The following is a 17,857-nucleotide window of genomic DNA, read 5'->3' as shown; positions in this document are numbered from 1 at the left end:
ATTTCCTTCCAATTAGTTTTCAGGGAAGACAACCTAGTCTAGTAGTTTGAGCATGAGGAGACAGGAGTTCTCTTTCCAGCTCTGCCGCTGAGTCACTGCCTGTGAGCTTAGCCAAGTTACTTCACCTGCGTGCCTCCACTTCCTCATCTGGAAGCATGCCCTCATTGGTAAAGTGCTTTGAGGTCTGATGAAAAGGTATTGTAGATGCCAAGTAGGATTATTTAAATAAAGTGCCTACACGCCCTGGATCAACATAGAAAACAGAGCCTTGGGATCCATCCACAAAGCATTTATTACAAAACAAACTGTTTATTAGGCAGGATACAAACATTTAAAACCCCTGATTTCTTTTCCCTTCACCGGGTTCAGTCTGTGTCCCTATGGCAATGCTCCCAGTTGCTAGGTAGTTCCAAACGGTGGTTGGGGCAGCCATCTGCCAAGCAGGGGTTTAGTCTTCACATTAGCTGGAGCTCATTAAGCTACAGCACTGGCTCAAAAGTCAGCTTTCTAAAAATCACTGTAAAAGCCCTAAAAACAATCCCTATCAAACCCCCAGGGAAATCTAGAACAGGTGTGTAATGAAGGACTGCAGGAGCTGGCTGCCCCAGAGCAGGGCCCTTCCAATAGGTTAAACCTCTCTCAGTTTTAGTCAGTTTCTTGAGATCTGAAAAGCCACAAAGAACAACATAAATCAGGATGGAGCATGACCAGCCCCTTCTACTCTGTTACTCAGTGCCAGTGCTGTTGGCAGTGCCACCTGGAGCCAATTTACTTGGGTCTGACTCTAAGCTGAGACGAGGGCCAAGTCTCTATGTGAACTGGTTAGATTGTGCTAGGGCTGAATTTGGTTCGATACCTTGGTGGCTACCAACAAATTTTACAACCTCCAAGATGGGAGAGACATTTTAGCCAGCACAGATTTAGGTGGACTTGACCAGCTGTGTGCTGCCTGATCTAGCAAGACCACATCCTCTACCCACCTTAGATCCCAAGGTGATGGACACCACAGAGAGACCCAAGGGCAGAAGCAGGGCTGGTCCTACTGATATGGGCTTAGACTAGCCATGGGAGCCTCTGAAGGTGGCAAATTGTCAGAACTCAGCAAAACTAGAGCTACACCTATGCCTCCAAGGAGGGGACGGAGTGAGTGTTCACTGCTCAGTCAGCGTCCCTGAGAAAGCGGAGCTCTAGGAGCCTGCTTCGATGGACGAGCATGGCGTAAGGCTGGGCAGCTCTCTACCTAAAGGCTGTGCACATCTTCATTCCTCCTACCCAGAAAGGGCTCTGACTCAACAGTCTGCGAGCTGCAGGGACATAGAGAGAGGCAAAGCCAATCTGGCCAGGTTAGGCACATTTGGCATCAAAGAACAGTGCCACAAATTCTGATCTTGCTCCAGCCTTTGGGAACAGCCAGCCAACCAGCTTTCCTTGTACTGAGCAGTGACCCTCAGGACATCTTAACCCTTTCAGAACTGCTGAGTTCCCTGGTGATGATAAACGGGAACAGTGTTAGGGAGAGAGACCCGAGGCCAGCATGTGAGGCTCCCCAGCTGTGAGGAAGCAGGGTGGGACATCACTCTTCCTGACAGGAAGTCCTATTCCCTGCTGCCAAAAACTTTCCTTGAACCCACATGCATGTTCTCCACAAGACCCAGCACCCATTCTCAACAGAACTGGAGATGGGGAGGAAACTGATCACAAAGAGGGGGGAGGGGGGAGGGAGGGGCAGGGTGCTCAAGTGGGGAAGGAGGGCTGAGGAATGGAAAATGAGCACCCTCGGTGCTCTAAGGATTAACACAAGCCCCACTGGAGCAGTCAGAGTCCCTTTAGCCCTCCTTCTAGATCTTCACACCCAGTGCAGAGAGAAGCCTCCTCCCTGCTTACCATGTTAGACTCACGTGCGGAGGGGAAATCAGATAAGGCCATGGTCACCACTGCCAGCTGAAGTACCATATTCCACTATTCCTGGGGCAGGGGGGTGACTGTGCTTCCCCCAACCTGCTACCCCCGTAGGAAGCGCTTTACCTAAGGCACCACCTTGAGGTCCACCGAGTCATAAGCCGAAGCTCTCCTCATCTCCAGTGGCTTCCCCAAGAGCTTTCGCAGTGCCTCGTAGTCTGGCTCCTCTTCAAAGGCCAAGGCCATTGCTTGCTGCAGGTAGTTGTGCAGGGCATCTGCAAAGTGGTACAGACACTCACAGGAATGGCTGTGGTTCTCCAGAGCAGCAGCCCCAGCACTCACTCCCTGCATTGCTAAGCCAGATGCTAAACAAGACTTCCGCAGGGGCTTTTCCCACCAGACCCCTCCTCTGCACTGATGGGGGAACACAGGCCCAGAGAGGGAAGCACCTTGCCCAAGGTCACCCAATGAGTCAGCAGCAGAACCGGGACTAGAACAAAAGTCTCCCTGTTCCCGCTCACTTGCTTTAACCCCTGGCCAGCATCCCACTGTAGCAAGGCTCAGAATCACCACCTCATGCTGCATGGATGCTGACGCAGGGGCATACAGGTCACCCTCATTCCAGCACGATGCAGAGCAAGGAGAAAAACTGGATCCATGGGGGAGCCTGAGAGCTGGCTATGTCACCCTACACAGATATCAGGGATCTTTCTGGAGCTCCCATGGCCTCCATGGACAGGACCTACAAGGGCAGCTCTCGCGGTCAAGGCTACTAGTTCATGAGCAGACTGGCACTGCAGCAAAGGGTTTAGAATGACTATGGTCAGACACAACCTGTCAGCTGAGACTGCATGGGGGACACAGGCCAGTTTCTAGCTTCAGTGAACAATCAGCCCTTACACACAGCGACTAGGTCCTGCAGCCACTCTCAGTACAAGTCCATACCTGGAGTTGGTTTTCGGCCGAAGCACAGTCGCAGAAGTCCGACCACGTCTGTTTTGTACCTACAGTGTTTAGCACACACACAACGCCATTAAACAAGAAGGGACTGAGCGCCTGAACAAACTGCCCTCAGCGATGGGGCAGGTGAAAGCGATGGGGCAGGTGAAAGCGGTGCAAGATGACCAGCTCAGCTCACACCCTCCAGCCCGTTTTGCCCACACAGTGATTTCAGGGTGGGTCCTGCTCCCACTGCGGTCAAGAGGAGTTTGGCCAGCTACTTCCATGGGAGGCAGCACTTACAGTCACGGATTTCAGACACCCCAAGATCTGCACCAGGGCTATTGAGTCCCCCATTAGTTCTGAACCCCCTTCCCTCACTGCTTTCCTCCCAGGGCCAGAAGGGTAGGCAAGGTCCCCAACCCCAGGGCTCACCTCTCTTTCTGCTCCATGACCTTGTGCACATCAGCCAGCTCGTCAGTCCAGGGCAGGAAGCCACACAGCCACTTCACCATGCAGTAGCCCAGAGACTGCAGGTCACTCCGGCGAGATGGTCCTGATGGGAGAGAGAGAGAAACCCAGCAGCTCAGGAAACAGTGAGAAAAGCAGAGTTTGGGAGTAATACCCAAAAAGGCCTGGTTCAAGGGGGTCCCTCCCCCCAAGGGGACAGTATAGAACTGAGCTCTGGAAAGCATAAGGCTGAACAGCAGGAAACATTTCCTAGTAGAGTGGCCTAGTAGTTTGAGTCAGGATTCCTGGGTTCTCTTTCCAGCTCAGCCACCAATTCACTGCAACTTTGGGAGCACCTCTTCACCAATTTGTGCCTCAGCTCTTCTTTGAGTGATGGTCCCTATTGTATTCCACTGAAGGTTACGCATGCACAGCACGCGCCTGGAGTTGCAGAATCTGAAGTAGTGTCTGTTGGTCCACATGCGCGCCCTGACTCGCTTACGCTTCTGTCCAAGGTGATAAAGGGTGGGGCGAACCGGCCAACCCTGTCTCCAGTTCCTTCTCACCACTGTGCGGTCCAGGTCAGAACCTCCAATGTCCTCCTCTCTGAGCAGATTGAGCACTTCATCTCCACAAGCATCTCATGGAGATGGCCATGATACCACAATTGGACCCAGGCTGGGGAACCCCCCCCTGCCCTGTACATCGGCCTGAATCAGCAAGGAATGCACTCTGCCAAGCTTTACAGATACCCATTAAACCAGCACCCATTGTCCTGGATTTCCACTCCCCTACATGGCTGGGTTACCACGACCTTGCATGGGATGGAAACATTCTCCCACCATGTCACGCTCCTGCCTGAGTCATGCAGCGACTGTGGAAGTAGCAGAGCAGCTGCATCGGAGGAGGGAGCAGCAGGTTGACCAGAGAGGAAGGTGTTACCAACAACTAATGGAAGAATAGTGAGGGGGAAGGAGACAGGCAGAGGGAGCCACAGGCAAGCAGGGATGTCCAAGGAGGAGAGCTGTCACAGCCTCGCCAACCCATCAGGGACTGTGGTCTCACCAGCTCCCCTGTGCCCATCCAGGCTGATGAACTCAATGGTGCCCTCGTGAGGAGTCCTGCTGCCTTCACGCTGAGCCACGTGCTTTCCTCCCGGGCAGTATCGGAATGCAAAGCAGTAACCCGCCAGGGTGACCTAGGAGAGAGAGTGTGAAATGTCTTCCTGGGTGACTGCGCAAGGGGAAGAAGGAGAGCGCTGCTGCTCTGGGAGAACCAGGGAGCCCCTCACCTCCCAACGTCCCCTCTCCAGTTTATGTGATCCTCTCTCCTCCAAGAGATTCCACCCCTTCTCCCTACACCACCCCTTAAGATGCAGAGACTGAAGGGAGCCCAAAATCCTTTCCCTGGGGGGTGAACACGTGGGGTACAGTGATCCTTGCAATCCCACACACAGCACCTGCTATGGGGCAGCACTGACACAGGGTGCAGCCAGGAATCAACCCTCCCCTTCATAAGAGAATGCTCTGGCTAGGGCATAGCCCCACTTCTCCTGCTACCTCTCTCTGCTCCTGCTGTTCTCATTTCCTACCTCTGCGAGGTCGTTTGGGTTCACATAGATGTTCTCTGCTGTGATGTCCCCATGCACATACTCGTTTCCATGGATGTACGCCAGGGAGTCTAGCTAGGGGCAGAACAAGAAACGTCAGACCCACGCACAGCCCTTCAGCTAGAGCATCTTCCCCAGGCTCTTGGCAGCTGGGAGACTAAGGAGCAGGCTAACTGCACAGCCTCTTCCACTCTGCTTTTCCATGTTGGGAGGCACTTGAGAAATTCAGGGGGGCCCCATTTACTCTGTCTCCTAATTTCCTTGGGGTAGAACATTAACAGACCCACAAGTTCATCACCAACAGCCCCAGCCAGCCCCATGCCCTAGTACCATGTTACACTATTCAGAGATCAGAGACTGGAGCCCTGCTCAGTCTGCTGTACCTGATCTTCAAAAGTGCTTAGCAAAAGTTGCTCTTTCCCATTGACTTCAGTTGGATTTGTGGGTGCTCAGTGCTTCAGAAAGTCTGGCCCTCAGGAAGTTACTCTAGTAAGTTTGACCAATTTCACTTAGCTCTTTTGTGCGTGTGTTTAGAAAGTAAATAATGATGTTTCCCTAACATTCCCCTGGAGGCCATGCACTAAGCAGCCGCTGCACATGACTCACCCATGATGCATTGGGGTCCCAACCCTGGCCTGCACTGGAACTAGCATCCTTGCAAAGGCCAGAGAGAATCCAGCTCTGAACAACCCCCAAAAGCATTGGCCTGCCACATACCACCCTGATGGCGATCTGGAAAACCGGTTTCTCCGTCAGTAGATTTGTGCCATTGTCCAGGATTGACTGAACAGTTCGCCCTAACTCAGGGAACACCAGAAACCTGTGAGAGAGGAGAGAAGAGCACGTTGCACTTGGTCAGCACCTGTCATGGGAGGGTCTCAAAGCTTATTTGGGTAGCTCAGCTACCAATCTTGACCTGAATTGGTTTCCCTTTCTCTCTAGTTTAACAAAGGCACAGCTTCCCTTGTATTTGACAACAGAACCTGTTTGTGGAGGGGAAAGGGAGAGACGCTGGCAGGTCAGCATTCCCTCTGAAGTATTGTTGACAGACTACCACGTTCCCCTCCACACACAGCCCACAGGCAAAGACAGTCAAGATGCCAGGCGAGGGAGAAGGGACAGAAGGAAGGAGGATTCCTGAGAAGAGGAGGTGGAAGAAAGAGAAGTCACTATGTGCACAGGGAGCGGGAGAGTGTTAGCAGCAGCATGAAAGATGATGCAAAAGCAAGAGCAGAAGAAGGGGATGAAGGAAGAGGCTGGGAGAGAGAATGGCAGGAAGCAGACAGCAGCGGGGTAGCACTTGATGCAGGTCAGCGCAGCGGGAGGGGAAGAGGACTTTACCTGACACAGTTTGGAGAGATTAACTGGGAGGAGAGACAAGGAGGCCCAGGAAGCCGGGGTTACAGTAATCAGAGGAGAGAGGGCCAATGCATAGACAATGGGTCAGTAGTTGGGGGGAAGACAGAAAAGGGTGGTATTGTGAGGGAGAAGCGAGAGGCTGCAGCAAGAGCCTGGCAGTGGAGAGCAAGGAGATAAAGAGAATAGTGGATTCCTGGGCAGGAGGGAACTCCCCAGCTGTCTCTATCTGGCAGCTCACAGACCTGCCTTACCTGTAGTTACTCTCATGGAGTCCAAAGCCAATGCAATTTGGGATCCCCAGCAAGGGCACCGAGTGCATCCTCTTCCACTTATCCACTAGGAGGGAGACAACAGGACAGATGGGCACAGCTTTGCCATGCTGCTGGCTAAGGAACTCTGCAAACAGTGAGGACACCCACCCGGTGCCTTTCCTTTCCCCACAGATACAGACCCTCTGTGCTGGGCAATCGAGAGTTCAAGGCTCATCCTGTCACCTGAGCCGCCCCCATAAAAGCCAGCGTAGCAGGCAACCAGACGTGATACTAAAAGCTCTGTGGGAATCAGTGGCAGGCAGCCAGAGTTACAGGAAGGGTAGGATGAGGGAAGGGGGAGAGGGGTGTGGAGATGCCAAATCCAGGCCAGGGAAGGGAAGGGGGAGAGTATGGGATGCTACAGCCCTAGATACTCTGAGAAGGGGAATGGCATGGAGACCTATGTCCCACATATAAGGGTGGTGGGAATCACAAAGGGGCAGGTTTGACCTGGATCCCTACTCCTGCTGCTGCCCAGGCCCCAGACTTCATGCGCTGACTGGAGTGCCCAGGCTTAGCTGGCTGGACAGAGAGCAGCTCTGCACAGCCAGGGTTGATGGAACAGCCATGGGATGGGCTCTTGTCAACCCCAGAGGGGTCAGGGTGCAGAGTTAAACAGCTGTCAGTGAGACAGAGACAACTCTTCAGCAGGGGAACTCCTCTGAGCGCAGCAGGGAAAAACACCGAGCTGGGAATGGGAAGGTGCTGCCCAACAGACACCCTGAGGTTTCCTGCTCCTGGGAGAGTCATTTCTAAACACACTGGTTAGCACTCAACACTCTTTGAGGCACAGGTCAGCCAATGATTTGAGTCACCTGAGTCTAGACTTTGGAGTGTCTCCTAGCAGATGCACAGGGAGGACCTGCAGGTTGGGAACCCAACCATCCAGGAATGGCACTTACCTGTGATTTTCTTTGCTGCTCGCTGCAGGAAGATCTGCTCATTGTAGATCCTGCCATCTTTGGCGTCCTGAGGGTTGGGAGGAGAGAGAGATGAAGCTGCACTGTTTTACATTCAGCGATGTGCTGCGACAGTATCACCACCACGTCCATTTACTAGGGAGCATGCGAGCGTAAGAATCCTGCCCTAGCCCTTCTCACCTATGGATCTCTCAGTGCTGCACTGAGGGGTCTAAGGAGAGGGGGAGTCACCCAGCAGGTCAGTGGCAGAGCTAAGAACAGAACATGGTCTCCTGCCTCTCAGTCCAGTGCCCCATCTACTGAACCACACCAACTCCCACTATCAATACAGCACAGCTAACCCAAGCATGGGAAGGCCTCAGAACAGACAGTTAAAGTGCTACTGCTCAGTGCTCTCTGCAGGTACCTAAGTGCCCCAGAGAATGAAGACAGCCCTCTAAACTGGTCAGAACTGTGTGATCCTGCAGCTCTTTCTGGGGTAGGAGCCTTCCAATGGAGGAGCTTACTGAAGTTTGGTTCCATGAGTTTCCTCAGGCCATTCAGGGCTGGTGGAAGGAGCCAGGTGACAGCCTTAAAGGTGAAACTATTTGTCCACAGCAGGGGCATGGCCATATCAGATAACATGGGAATTCTAACAACAGGGGCTGCACTGAACCCCTAAAGGCCACTCCCCCTGTAGTTCGGCCTGCCAAGAAGTACCAGAAATCTGGCAACGAAGGTTGTTCTCAAGCCACTTCCTGCCCTTGAGAAGCTGCAGCCAAATGTCTGGATGCTGTACTGAGCCCCAAACCCTTTGGGGTTCCCAGAACGCCTTCTTACATACCAGCATGTGTCTGTCCACATGCATTTGGTATTGCTCTTTTGTCACTGCAGTTCCCTAATGGCCTGAATGTATTATCCAGAAGCTGCAGGATGCCACATGCTAGCTTAGGAGAGACATCACAGAGTGGGAGAGATGACAATTTCAGATCCACTGGCCCAGTTTGATATCATTAGCCCCGCCCAATGTGGCCAGTAGTGCTGTAAATCGGCAGCTGGCAGGTGGTGCAGATTAACAAACTGCAGAATTCTTTCAGTACCTCCCAACCAAGAGTATTTTGGCTGGTAGAATGTGCACAGAACCTGTCCTGCTTTCTAAACCCTCAACACCCACCGCTGAGACCTGGTGTCCATGAACAAAAACAGTGTCCTTCCATATCCCATAATCCTTTGCCACTGCAAAGGGAGGGATTTGGGCCATAGAAACAATGCAGTGTCAGGGCAGATGGGATGGGTGGTGCTGGCGTGGGAGGGGACTGCTGAATGGGAGAGTTGGTACTGCTCTACAGTACTGTCAACACACAGAGATGAAGGTTTCCTGGCGATCCGTTAGTTCTATCTACACATTCTTTGTGGCGTTAAACATTTCTGGTTAACCCTTTGTTGGAGAAGGCTCCCCAGTAATGTTTTCCTCTGCAACTTTTAACTGGTTCTTCCCTGGCACAGCTCCAGTGACACTATTCCACTGACTATAAAAGTGGGCACATTCTTCCTAAAATCATCCCTGGGTTTTGCCAATGACAATTTCTAAATCCCATTAACCAGAAGAGCCAAGGCAGACACAGGACAGTGACCTGGATACCACTCTGGCTCGTGCATTGTCAAGAACAGTCAGCGAAATTCCAATTGCAGACTATTTATGATTGGGAATGGTGCCAGTTCTGGAGAGCCCGGCTGGACTGGCAGATGCCAGGGGACCTGACACAGGGTAACAAATTTAGATCAATCAGCATTTGACTTTATAAACTCATTCTGGCATCAAAGAGAGGTGACAGCTACAGAAGAGCTCAATGTTAGATCTACAGTCACTTTCCAGACTACAGAGTGTTCAGTAGTTCTGGGGACAAAAAACAACACAAAACACACACACACGCGAGGGTTTTAAATAACACTTTCTAGAGTTTTGTTGTTGTTAACCTTTACAAAACAGGCTTAAAGAAGATCCTATGACATATTAAATTTATAAACAAAGGGGACAAAGTCTACCCTCATTTACAACCAGGAAATCAACAGGACTGCAGAGGTGTAATGGAGGGTAGAATTTAGCTTTGTAATCTAAAGGGCAGTCCCTTTGGGGTGGCTTTTTTAAATCCTTAGATCTGTTTTCCTTACAGCTTTGCTCACTACTATGTATTAAGGGCCTCCTGACCCAGCTTCCATTGAAGTCTAAGCAAGACACCCATGGGAGTTGTACTGGGTCTTTAACCTATGCGGTTTATTTCCTCATTTCTCTGACTAACTTCACCTGCAACAACAAAGACAATGATGCTAGCTAACACTGTGAAATCTTATAGAGAATAAGACTAGAGGAAACCATTACAGTCATCTGAGCTTCTGCATTCTACCACTCCTTTCACCATGATACCAGCAGTGCTGGTAGGTCAGACCAAAGGGCCCCATACATGGAACAGACCAGAACTCACAAGTTTGAGAAAGTAGCTTTGCTTTTGAGGGCAGGCTCCAGATGCTGATTGTGCTGTGGAAGGATGGAACAAATGAGGTTACAGGTGCATGGGACAGAAGTACTTGCAATGCTAGCTGCTCAGAAACTAGCGCAAGAGTGGCTTGATTCTCAGTTATCCTCTGCCTCCCTCACCTTGGGACTGTGAAAATACCATCTGTGGAGGCCTCTTTGCAAGTGGCTGCATGACAATTCCCACCTTGCTTCAGAGTTATAGGACCTTTGTCTCAACTCTCTCCAGACACTGCTAAAGCAACAAGCACTGGAGCACGTAGACATGGGTGTAGTATCAAGGGACTCTGCTCTTTAAACGTGGTATGTAAATAAAATGTGGTTGGAGTCTGCTATAGACCACCAGACCAGGGGGATGAGGTGGACGAGGCGTTCTTCCAGCAACTAACAGAAGTTGCTAGATCGCAGGCCCTGGTTCTCATGGGAGACTTTAATCACCCTGATATCTGCTGGGGGAGCAATACAGCGGTGCACAGAAAATCCAGGAAGTTTTTGGAAAGTGTAGGGGACAATTTCCTGGTGCAAGTGCTGGAGGAACCAACTAGGGGCAGAGCTTTTCTTGACCTGCTGCTCACAAACAGGGAAGAATTAGTAGGGGAAGCAAAAGTGGATGGGAACCTGGGAGGCAGTGACCATGAGATGGTCAAGTTCAGGATCCTGACACAAGGAAGAAAGGAGAGCAGCAGAATACGGACCCTGGACTTCAGAAAAGCAGACTTTGACTCCCTCAGGGAACAGATGGGCAGGATCCCCTGGGAGAATAACATGAAGGGCAAAGGGGTCCAGGAGAGCTGGCTGTATTTTAAAGAATCCTTATTGCGGTTGCAGGAACAAACCATCCCGACGTGTAGAAAGAATAGTAAATATGGCAGGCGACCAGCTTGGCTTAACAGTGAAATCCTTGCTGACCTTAAACGCAAAAAAGAAGCTTACAAGAAGTGGAAGACTGACCAGGGAGGAGTATAAAAATATCGCTCAGGCATGCAAGAGTGAAATCAGGAAGGCCAAATCGCACTTGGAGTTGCCGCTAGCAAGAGATGTTAAGAGTAACAAGAAGGGTTTCTTCAGGTATGTTAGCAACAAGAAGAAAGTCAAGGAAAGTGTGGGCCCCTTACTGAATGAGGGAGGCAACCTAGTGACAGAGGATGTGGAAAAAGCTAATGTACTCAATGCTTTTTTTGCCTCTGTCTTCACAAACAAGGTCAGCTCCCAGACTGCTGGACTGGGCAGCACAGTATGGGGAGGAGGTGACCAGCCCTCCGTGGAGAAAGAAGTGGTTCGGGACTATTTAGAAAAACTGAATGAGCACAAATCCATGGGGCCGGATGCGCTGCATCCGAGGGTGCTAAAGGAGTTGGTGGATGTGATTGCGGAGCCATTGGCCATCATCTTTGAAAACTCATGGCGATCCGGGGAGGTCCCGGATGACTGGAAAAAGGCTAATGTAGTGCCCATCTTTAAAAAAGGGAAGAAGGAGGATCCGGGGAACTACAGGCCAGTCAGCCTCACCTCAGTCCCTGGAAAAATCATGGAGCAGGTCCTCAAGGAATTATGAAACACTTAGAGGAGAGGAAAGTGATCAGAAACAGTCAGCATGGATTCACCAAGGGGAAGTCGTGCCTGACTAACCTAATTGCCTTCTATGAGGAGATAACTGGCTCTGTGGATGAGGGGAAAGCAGTGGATGTGTTATTCCTTGACTTTAGCAAAGCTTTTGATACGGTCTCCCACAGTATTCTTGCCGCCAAGTTAAAGAAGTATGGGCTGGATGAATGGACTGTAAGGTGGATAGAAAGCTGGCTAGATCGTCGGGCTCAACGGGTAGTGATCAATGGCTCCATGTCTAGTTGGCAGCTGGTTTCAAGCGGAGTGCCCCAAGGGTCGGTCCTGGGGCCGGTTTTGTTTAATATCTTTATTAATGATCTGGAGAATGGTGTGGACTGCACTCTCAACAAGTTTGCAGATGACACTAAACTGGGAGGCGTGGTAAATACGCTGGAGGGTAGGGATCAGATACAGAGGGACCTAGACAAATTGGAGGATTGGGCCAAAAGAAACCTGATGAGGTTCAACAAGGACAAGTGCAGAGTCCTGCACTTAGGACGGAAGAATCCTATGCACTGCTACAGACTAGGGACCGAATGGCTAGGTAGCAGTTCTGCAGAAAAGGACCTAGGGGTCACAGTGGACGAGAAGCTGGATATGAGTCAACAGTGTGCTCTTGTTGCCAAGAAGGCTAATGGCATTTTGGGCTGTAAAAGTAGGGGCATTGCCAGCAGATCGAGGGACATGATCGTTCCCCTTTATGCGACATTGGTGAGGCCTCATCTGGAGTACTGTGTCCAGTTTTGGGCCCCACACTACAAGAAGGATGTGGAAATATTGGAAAGAGTCCAGCGAAGGGCAACAAAAATGATTAGGGGTCTGGAGCACATGACTTATGAGGAGAGACTGAGGGAACTGGGATTGTTTAGTCTCCAGAAGAGACGAATGAGGGGGGATTTGATAGCTGCTTTCAACTACCTGAGGGGGGGTTCCAAAGAGGATGGAGCTCGGCTGTTCTCAGTGGTGGCAGATGACAGAACAAGGAGCAATGGTCTCAAGTTGCAGTGGGGAAGGTCTAGGTTGGATATTAGGAAACACTATTTCACTAGGAGGGTGGTGAAGCACTGGAATGCTTTACCTAGGGAGGTGGTGGAATCTCCTTCCTTGGAGGTTTTTAAGGCCCGGCTTGACAAAGCCCTGGCTGGGATGATTTAGTTGGGAATTGGTCCTGCTTTGAGCGGGGGGTTGGACTAGATGACCTCCTGAGGTCCCTTCCAACCCTGATATTCTATGATTCTATGATCAGTACCAGGAGAGAGATGCGCCACGGGCCTCTGACAAAACACAAATATAGAAAACTGTGTAAGATCCCAAGCCAATGAGAGAGCTGCCGAGGGTGCATGTTATCTTCTCCTATGGACAGGAGATGGATCAATGGCTTTCAACCCTTCAATGCTGTCCCTTTCCATATAAGCAGAGTATGGAACAGCTATGGCCTCCTCCAAGGCTCAGAACCTGTTGTTTCCACTTGTGTGTGACATGGCGTGGAAGAGGGATACTTTAAAATGGAGAGAAGAATTAATAGTCTTACCCTCAGATTTTAAATACTACCACTACCCAGACATATGCTGGGTAGAACTTTGGATGCATTTCCAGCATCCTTTGCAGAGGGCATCTCTTTGGAAGACCTGCTGCAGACAGAGCAAAGGATTCTTGCTGCACTGTACATGGCAATCAGGGAGTCTGCTGAGCAGAAAGAGTCAGAGGAGGCAGAATCAGGATGGAGAAGGGCAGCTAAATCCCTTATTTACCTAAGATGCAAATTCACCTGTGATTGGCTCTGTCTGCAAACTGGGAAGTGTCAGCAAGAGACTTCAATCATGATCTCTTTCAAAAAGCAGTTCCCCCTCTCTCCACATCCCCCGAGGGAACCTCCCCAGGAGGCTGAGCTTTCAGCATGCCACAAGAAGAGAGGAAGGGAGGGATACTCTTCCTCTACTCCCCACCCCGCATCATCATCCTCCTCCCTCAAATAGCATCCCAGCATGAGATTGCACAGCACCTTCGTACATCAGCCCATACTCGCTCTGGTTCAGAAGCTTCCCCAGTTTCCACTGCTTGCTGTTCTGGTCGGTCAGGATCTTGCCCTCTGGGAGAGGTGCCACGGAGGTGGACTTGAGCCGCCGGGGAGATCGGGGACTGAATTTTGCTTTGGAGAAGAGACAAAAGCAGGGCTCTGATCAGATAACAGGGCACTACAGACAGAGTGAGTCCGGCTGCTCTCCAGCACACCACAGTTCAGATTCCAACCAGAGACACTGTGATAATACCAACCCAGCCTGATACAGCTCCCCATCTCTCACTCCCAGACACTTCATCCTGCTCCCCCAGTGAGGCCCTGGGTTTCACGTATTCTCCTTCCAGCAGTGGACAATCAAACATCTCTTGTAACCCATCCATACCACCCTGTACCTCAGCCAGGAGGTAGGGAAGGGAAGGGACAGGATGGCAGAATGACACAAGGGCTGAACAAGCCACTTCTGTAGTGCTCCAGCACTACCCTAAGTGCCATGAGTGCCTGTCTGCCCCACCCCTACATAAGCACAGCAGTGCTGAGGAACACCCCAGCTCTCACCCTTGGATGCCACCTTGGTACTTGGGGAAGCAGCCTGTGGGCTCCAAGCCTCCTCTTCAGTCGAAGTGGAAGCTGGTATTTTCTCAGAAGATATCCACTCCACTGTCTTTCTTTCTGCCGGAAGCGGCTCATTCTGCCTCAGGGCTGAACGATTAAAGAAACAAACCCGCACAATGCCATCCACGTTATTCCAATGATTGTCAATCATAACACTCCGCACTTACAGCACCTTCCATTCACGGGGCTCAAAGCCCTTTACGGTGAAACGCCTCACACCCACACCCCTCCCGCACCACAGAACAGGTCAGTGCTGTTAGCCCCATTTTACAGATGGAGAAACTGAGGCACAGAGGAAGTCACATAGTGAGCTTGTGGCAGAGCTGGTTCAGAACCCAGGAGTCCTGGGACTCTGCTCCTCAGGTCAGATTGCATTCACTCCCCTCTACTGCCATCAAAGGCAACAATTTTGCACACCCTAAAGCAGGCAATAAGAGGATCTATTCAGACAGATGTGTACTTGGTATGCCAATGCTCCACAACTGCTTGTAATCAGGGGGCTTTGGCTAATCTGGAATCTCTATACAATGAGGCTGCTGTTTAACCCAGTCTTACCTACCTTTCAGAGAGGACAAAGAGGCATCTGGAGTGAGTTGCATTGGCTCCTCATCTTCTTCTTTAGGCAGCTTATTCCCACAGACAGGGCAGAAATGAAATGCCGTCTCTACCTTCTGGCCACATTGCGGGCAAAAGTTGATCATTCTGAAAAACAAACCAAGGCAAAGCAGGGTAGAGAGGGAAAGGTGTCAGAGCTGAAGTGAGAAGTCAACTTTTCAAAGGTTTTTCTGGTGTTTCGGTGGCTGCGTCTCTGGAGAAAGGGGTTTACTAAGAGGAGACGTCCATTCACCCACCATCAGAGGCTCTCAGCATGCATATTATTGTAAGAGCAAACGTGTAATGAACTAAGCTGCAAAGATCAGGAAAATGAGGCACACAGAGAAGAAATTATTTAAAGACCACACAGTGCATCAGTGGCAGAGAGCTGATAGAGAGGGATAGCTCAGTGGTTTGAGCATTCGCCTGCTAAACCCAGGGTTGTAAGCTCAATCCTTGAGGGGGCCATTTAGGGATCTGGGGCAAAAATCTGTCTAGGGATTGGCCCTGTTTTGAGCAGGGGGTTGGACTAGATCAGGGGTCGGCAACCTTTCAGAAGTGCTGTGCCGAGTCGTCATTTATTCACTCTGATTTAAGGTTTCACGTGCCAGTCATACATTTTAACGTTTTTAGACGGTCTCTTTCTATAAGTCTATAATATATAACTAAACTATTGTATGTAAAGTAAATAAGGTTTTTAAAATGTTTAAGAAGCTTCATTTAAAATTAAATTAAAATGCAGAGCCCCCCGGACCGGTGGCCAGGACCGGGCAGTGTGAGTGCCACTGAAAGTCAGCTCGTGTGCCGCCTTCGGCACGTGTGCCATAGGTTGCCTACCCCTGGACTAGATAAACCACCTGAGGTCCCTTCCAACCCTGATATTCTATGAACCCAGGAGTCCTCATTCCAGCCACTAGATAATGCTACAAGTGGAGTCTCCAAACTAGCACTGGGAAAGCATCTGCCTTTATCAACATCACTATTATCAACCTCAACAGCAAGTGAGACAGTTTCTGCACCAATACAGCTGTGTTTGCTAGGACCCAGCATGCACTCTGCCCCTCTCCTATCCATCTGGGCAATGCATAAATGGTCACTAAAGCTCCCAAAGGTAGCAGATCATTTGCTAACTGAATCTTTCTTTTCCTACTGCAGGGAAATCCTTTAGTGTGTGTGAACGCTGGGGAATAGGAGGGCACTGGGAACGGGTAGGGCTCGCAGTATGGTATTTGTGGAGAAGTCACAGCGAGACCCTGGGTCCCATGATGAATTGCCAGGATTACAGCAGCACTGCTGCAGAGCAGGGAGTAGCACCAGAGGATGGGGAAGAGGTTAGGTCCATGCCAACACCCTCAAGTGACAATAGGGCTGCAAAACCAAGTCTTACACTGGGCCTTTCATCTGCCAGGGCTGGGCCTATAGATAAACCCAAAGCAGTGTCATAAACACTGCAGCCCCATTACCTAGGCAGCCCCCCTGGGTTCCTGCCCAGCCCCACAGCCCCCATCACCTGGAGGCACTCCTGCCCTGGAGACCCTGTCCAGCACCAGATTACCCTGTAGCCCCCACCCGACAACTATCTAGCTCTGCATCTCCTGTCACCCAGAGCCACCTGCTGCCTGGTCCCTATCACTGAACTGCTCTCTGGTGCCCCTGCCCAGCACTCCCACCACCCTGGGCTCCTACCTAGCTCTGTAGCCACAACACCCTGATGTACCAGAACCCTGGATAGCTCCCATCACCCTGGGGTGCCCCTTGTCCCACATCCCCATCAGACACCTACCCATCCCACCCCAGCCCCCCCCCATTCCCCTTGGTGCCCTCATCCCACCCCAGCCCCAAGCACCTGCCCAGCCCCCCCCCCCCCCATTCCCCTTGGTGCCCTCATCCCACCCCAGCCCCAAGCACCTGCCTGGCCCCCCATTCCCCAGGGTTCCCCCCGTCCCGCCCCAGGCACCTGCCCGGCCCCGCGGCCTAGGAGCGGGTCTGGGGCCCTACCCGTGCGCTGCCCGCTTCCGGGTCCGGCAACTCGCTTCTCGACTGGGCCGCCCCGGCCTGGACACACCGCGCGGGGCCGCTGCAGCCGGGCTGGGGTGGGCCGCGGGGATCGCTCGGCGCCCGGCGCCCACCCGCTCCGCTAGCAGCGGCAACCTCCTGCCGCCTCGGCCGCGTCTTCCCATGGCCGCCGCTGCACTACACTGCACCGCCCCGTCCCTCCTCCCCGGGGAGCGCCCGCTCCCACCCGCCGCCTCTGCCGGCACCTCTGACCCCAGCAGCGTCCCGGGCTCAGCTCCAGCGCGGGCGGGGCCTGCACGGGCAGCCTAGCTGTGGGGTCTCACGCCTTTGCCCCGCAAGCTGAAGCTCTGCGCATGGGTCCGGGAGTAGGCGAGGCTCTCAGCAGTGACTTGCAAAGCTAATGGCAAGGTGCTGGCCCTCCTGTTCGTGGGGAAGGGGGGACGTGACCCGCGTGTACCCCAAGATCAGATACCGAGGGCAAGTCACAAGACCCCAACTGCCCTGATTTGTAAGCAAGTCTCGTGAGTTTGGAGACTTGATCCACTGTTTGTAGTGCTTGGAGCTGGCAATACCGCAGCTTGCTCCACACATAGGAAACCCAAGGAGGGAGGGTCACTTCTCTATTCTTCCTCTCCTACGTCATTTCAGGAAGTGTCTTTATCTAGCTCTGGTGTTCTGTTTGCAGAATTGTTGGACAGTTGGAAGAGGTTGAGTAAATAATTACTGACAAAAACTAGAAATATCTACACTACTTCAAAGTTAGATTCCAGGTAGATGTTTGGCAGGTAGGAATATTCTGTTTGGAAATAATCACATTAAGTAGTTTGGGCCAGTTTCTGTTTCACACTGGCACCTCATTGATTTGACCTTTGGTTTAAGCTCTTAATTGCTAGATTTATCCAAGATTTTTTCCAAATGTGATGCACTGGGTAGCCATCAGAAAAAAATCAATATGTGCAGGTACTTGCAGATCTCACACCTGTAGAAAAATTAATAGATTTCTTCATGTAG

At 51.5% G+C, this 17,857-nt stretch overlaps 1 protein-coding gene across 1 annotated transcript; it reads right to left on the bottom strand.

Moving 5' to 3' along the window:
- Positions 1 to 282: 282 nt before the first annotated feature.
- VRK3 (VRK serine/threonine kinase 3) lies at positions 283 to 16,898 on the bottom strand. The gene is made up of 14 exons (XM_065411912.1): positions 16,829 to 16,898; positions 14,796 to 14,938; positions 14,180 to 14,323; positions 13,607 to 13,753; positions 9,950 to 10,002; positions 7,470 to 7,536; positions 6,508 to 6,592; positions 5,615 to 5,717; positions 4,880 to 4,972; positions 4,354 to 4,486; positions 3,274 to 3,394; positions 2,845 to 2,903; positions 2,026 to 2,174; positions 283 to 664 (listed from the first exon to the last, which is right to left on the bottom strand). Exons 2-13 carry the CDS (start codon positions 14,935 to 14,937, stop codon positions 2,026 to 2,028), a joined length of 1,296 nt encoding a protein of 431 aa, XP_065267984.1. The 5' UTR covers position 14,938; positions 16,829 to 16,898; the 3' UTR covers positions 283 to 664.
- Positions 16,899 to 17,857: the final 959 nt, after the last annotated feature.

The sequence above is a fragment of the Emys orbicularis genome, chromosome 10 (assembly GCF_028017835.1).
Source record: "Emys orbicularis isolate rEmyOrb1 chromosome 10, rEmyOrb1.hap1, whole genome shotgun sequence".
Lineage (NCBI taxonomy): Eukaryota > Metazoa > Chordata > Testudines > Emydidae > Emys > Emys orbicularis.
This window is presented reverse-complemented; position numbering and strand designations above follow the sequence as displayed.

Excerpts from the sequence above, each read along its gene's own strand:
- VRK3 (XM_065411912.1), bottom strand. The coding sequence starts at position 14,937 with ATGATCAACTTTTGCCCGCAATGTGGCCAGAAGGTAGAGACGGCATTT. Across the intron at positions 14,324-14,795 it reads CTCTTTGTCCTCTCTGAAAG|CCCTGAGGCAGAATGAGCCG; the intron begins GTAGGTAAGACT and ends TTAATCGTTCAG. Across the intron at positions 5,718-6,507 it reads CTCCATGAGAGTAACTACAG|GTTTCTGGTGTTCCCTGAGT; the intron begins GTAAGGCAGGTC and ends CCTCTCTCACAG.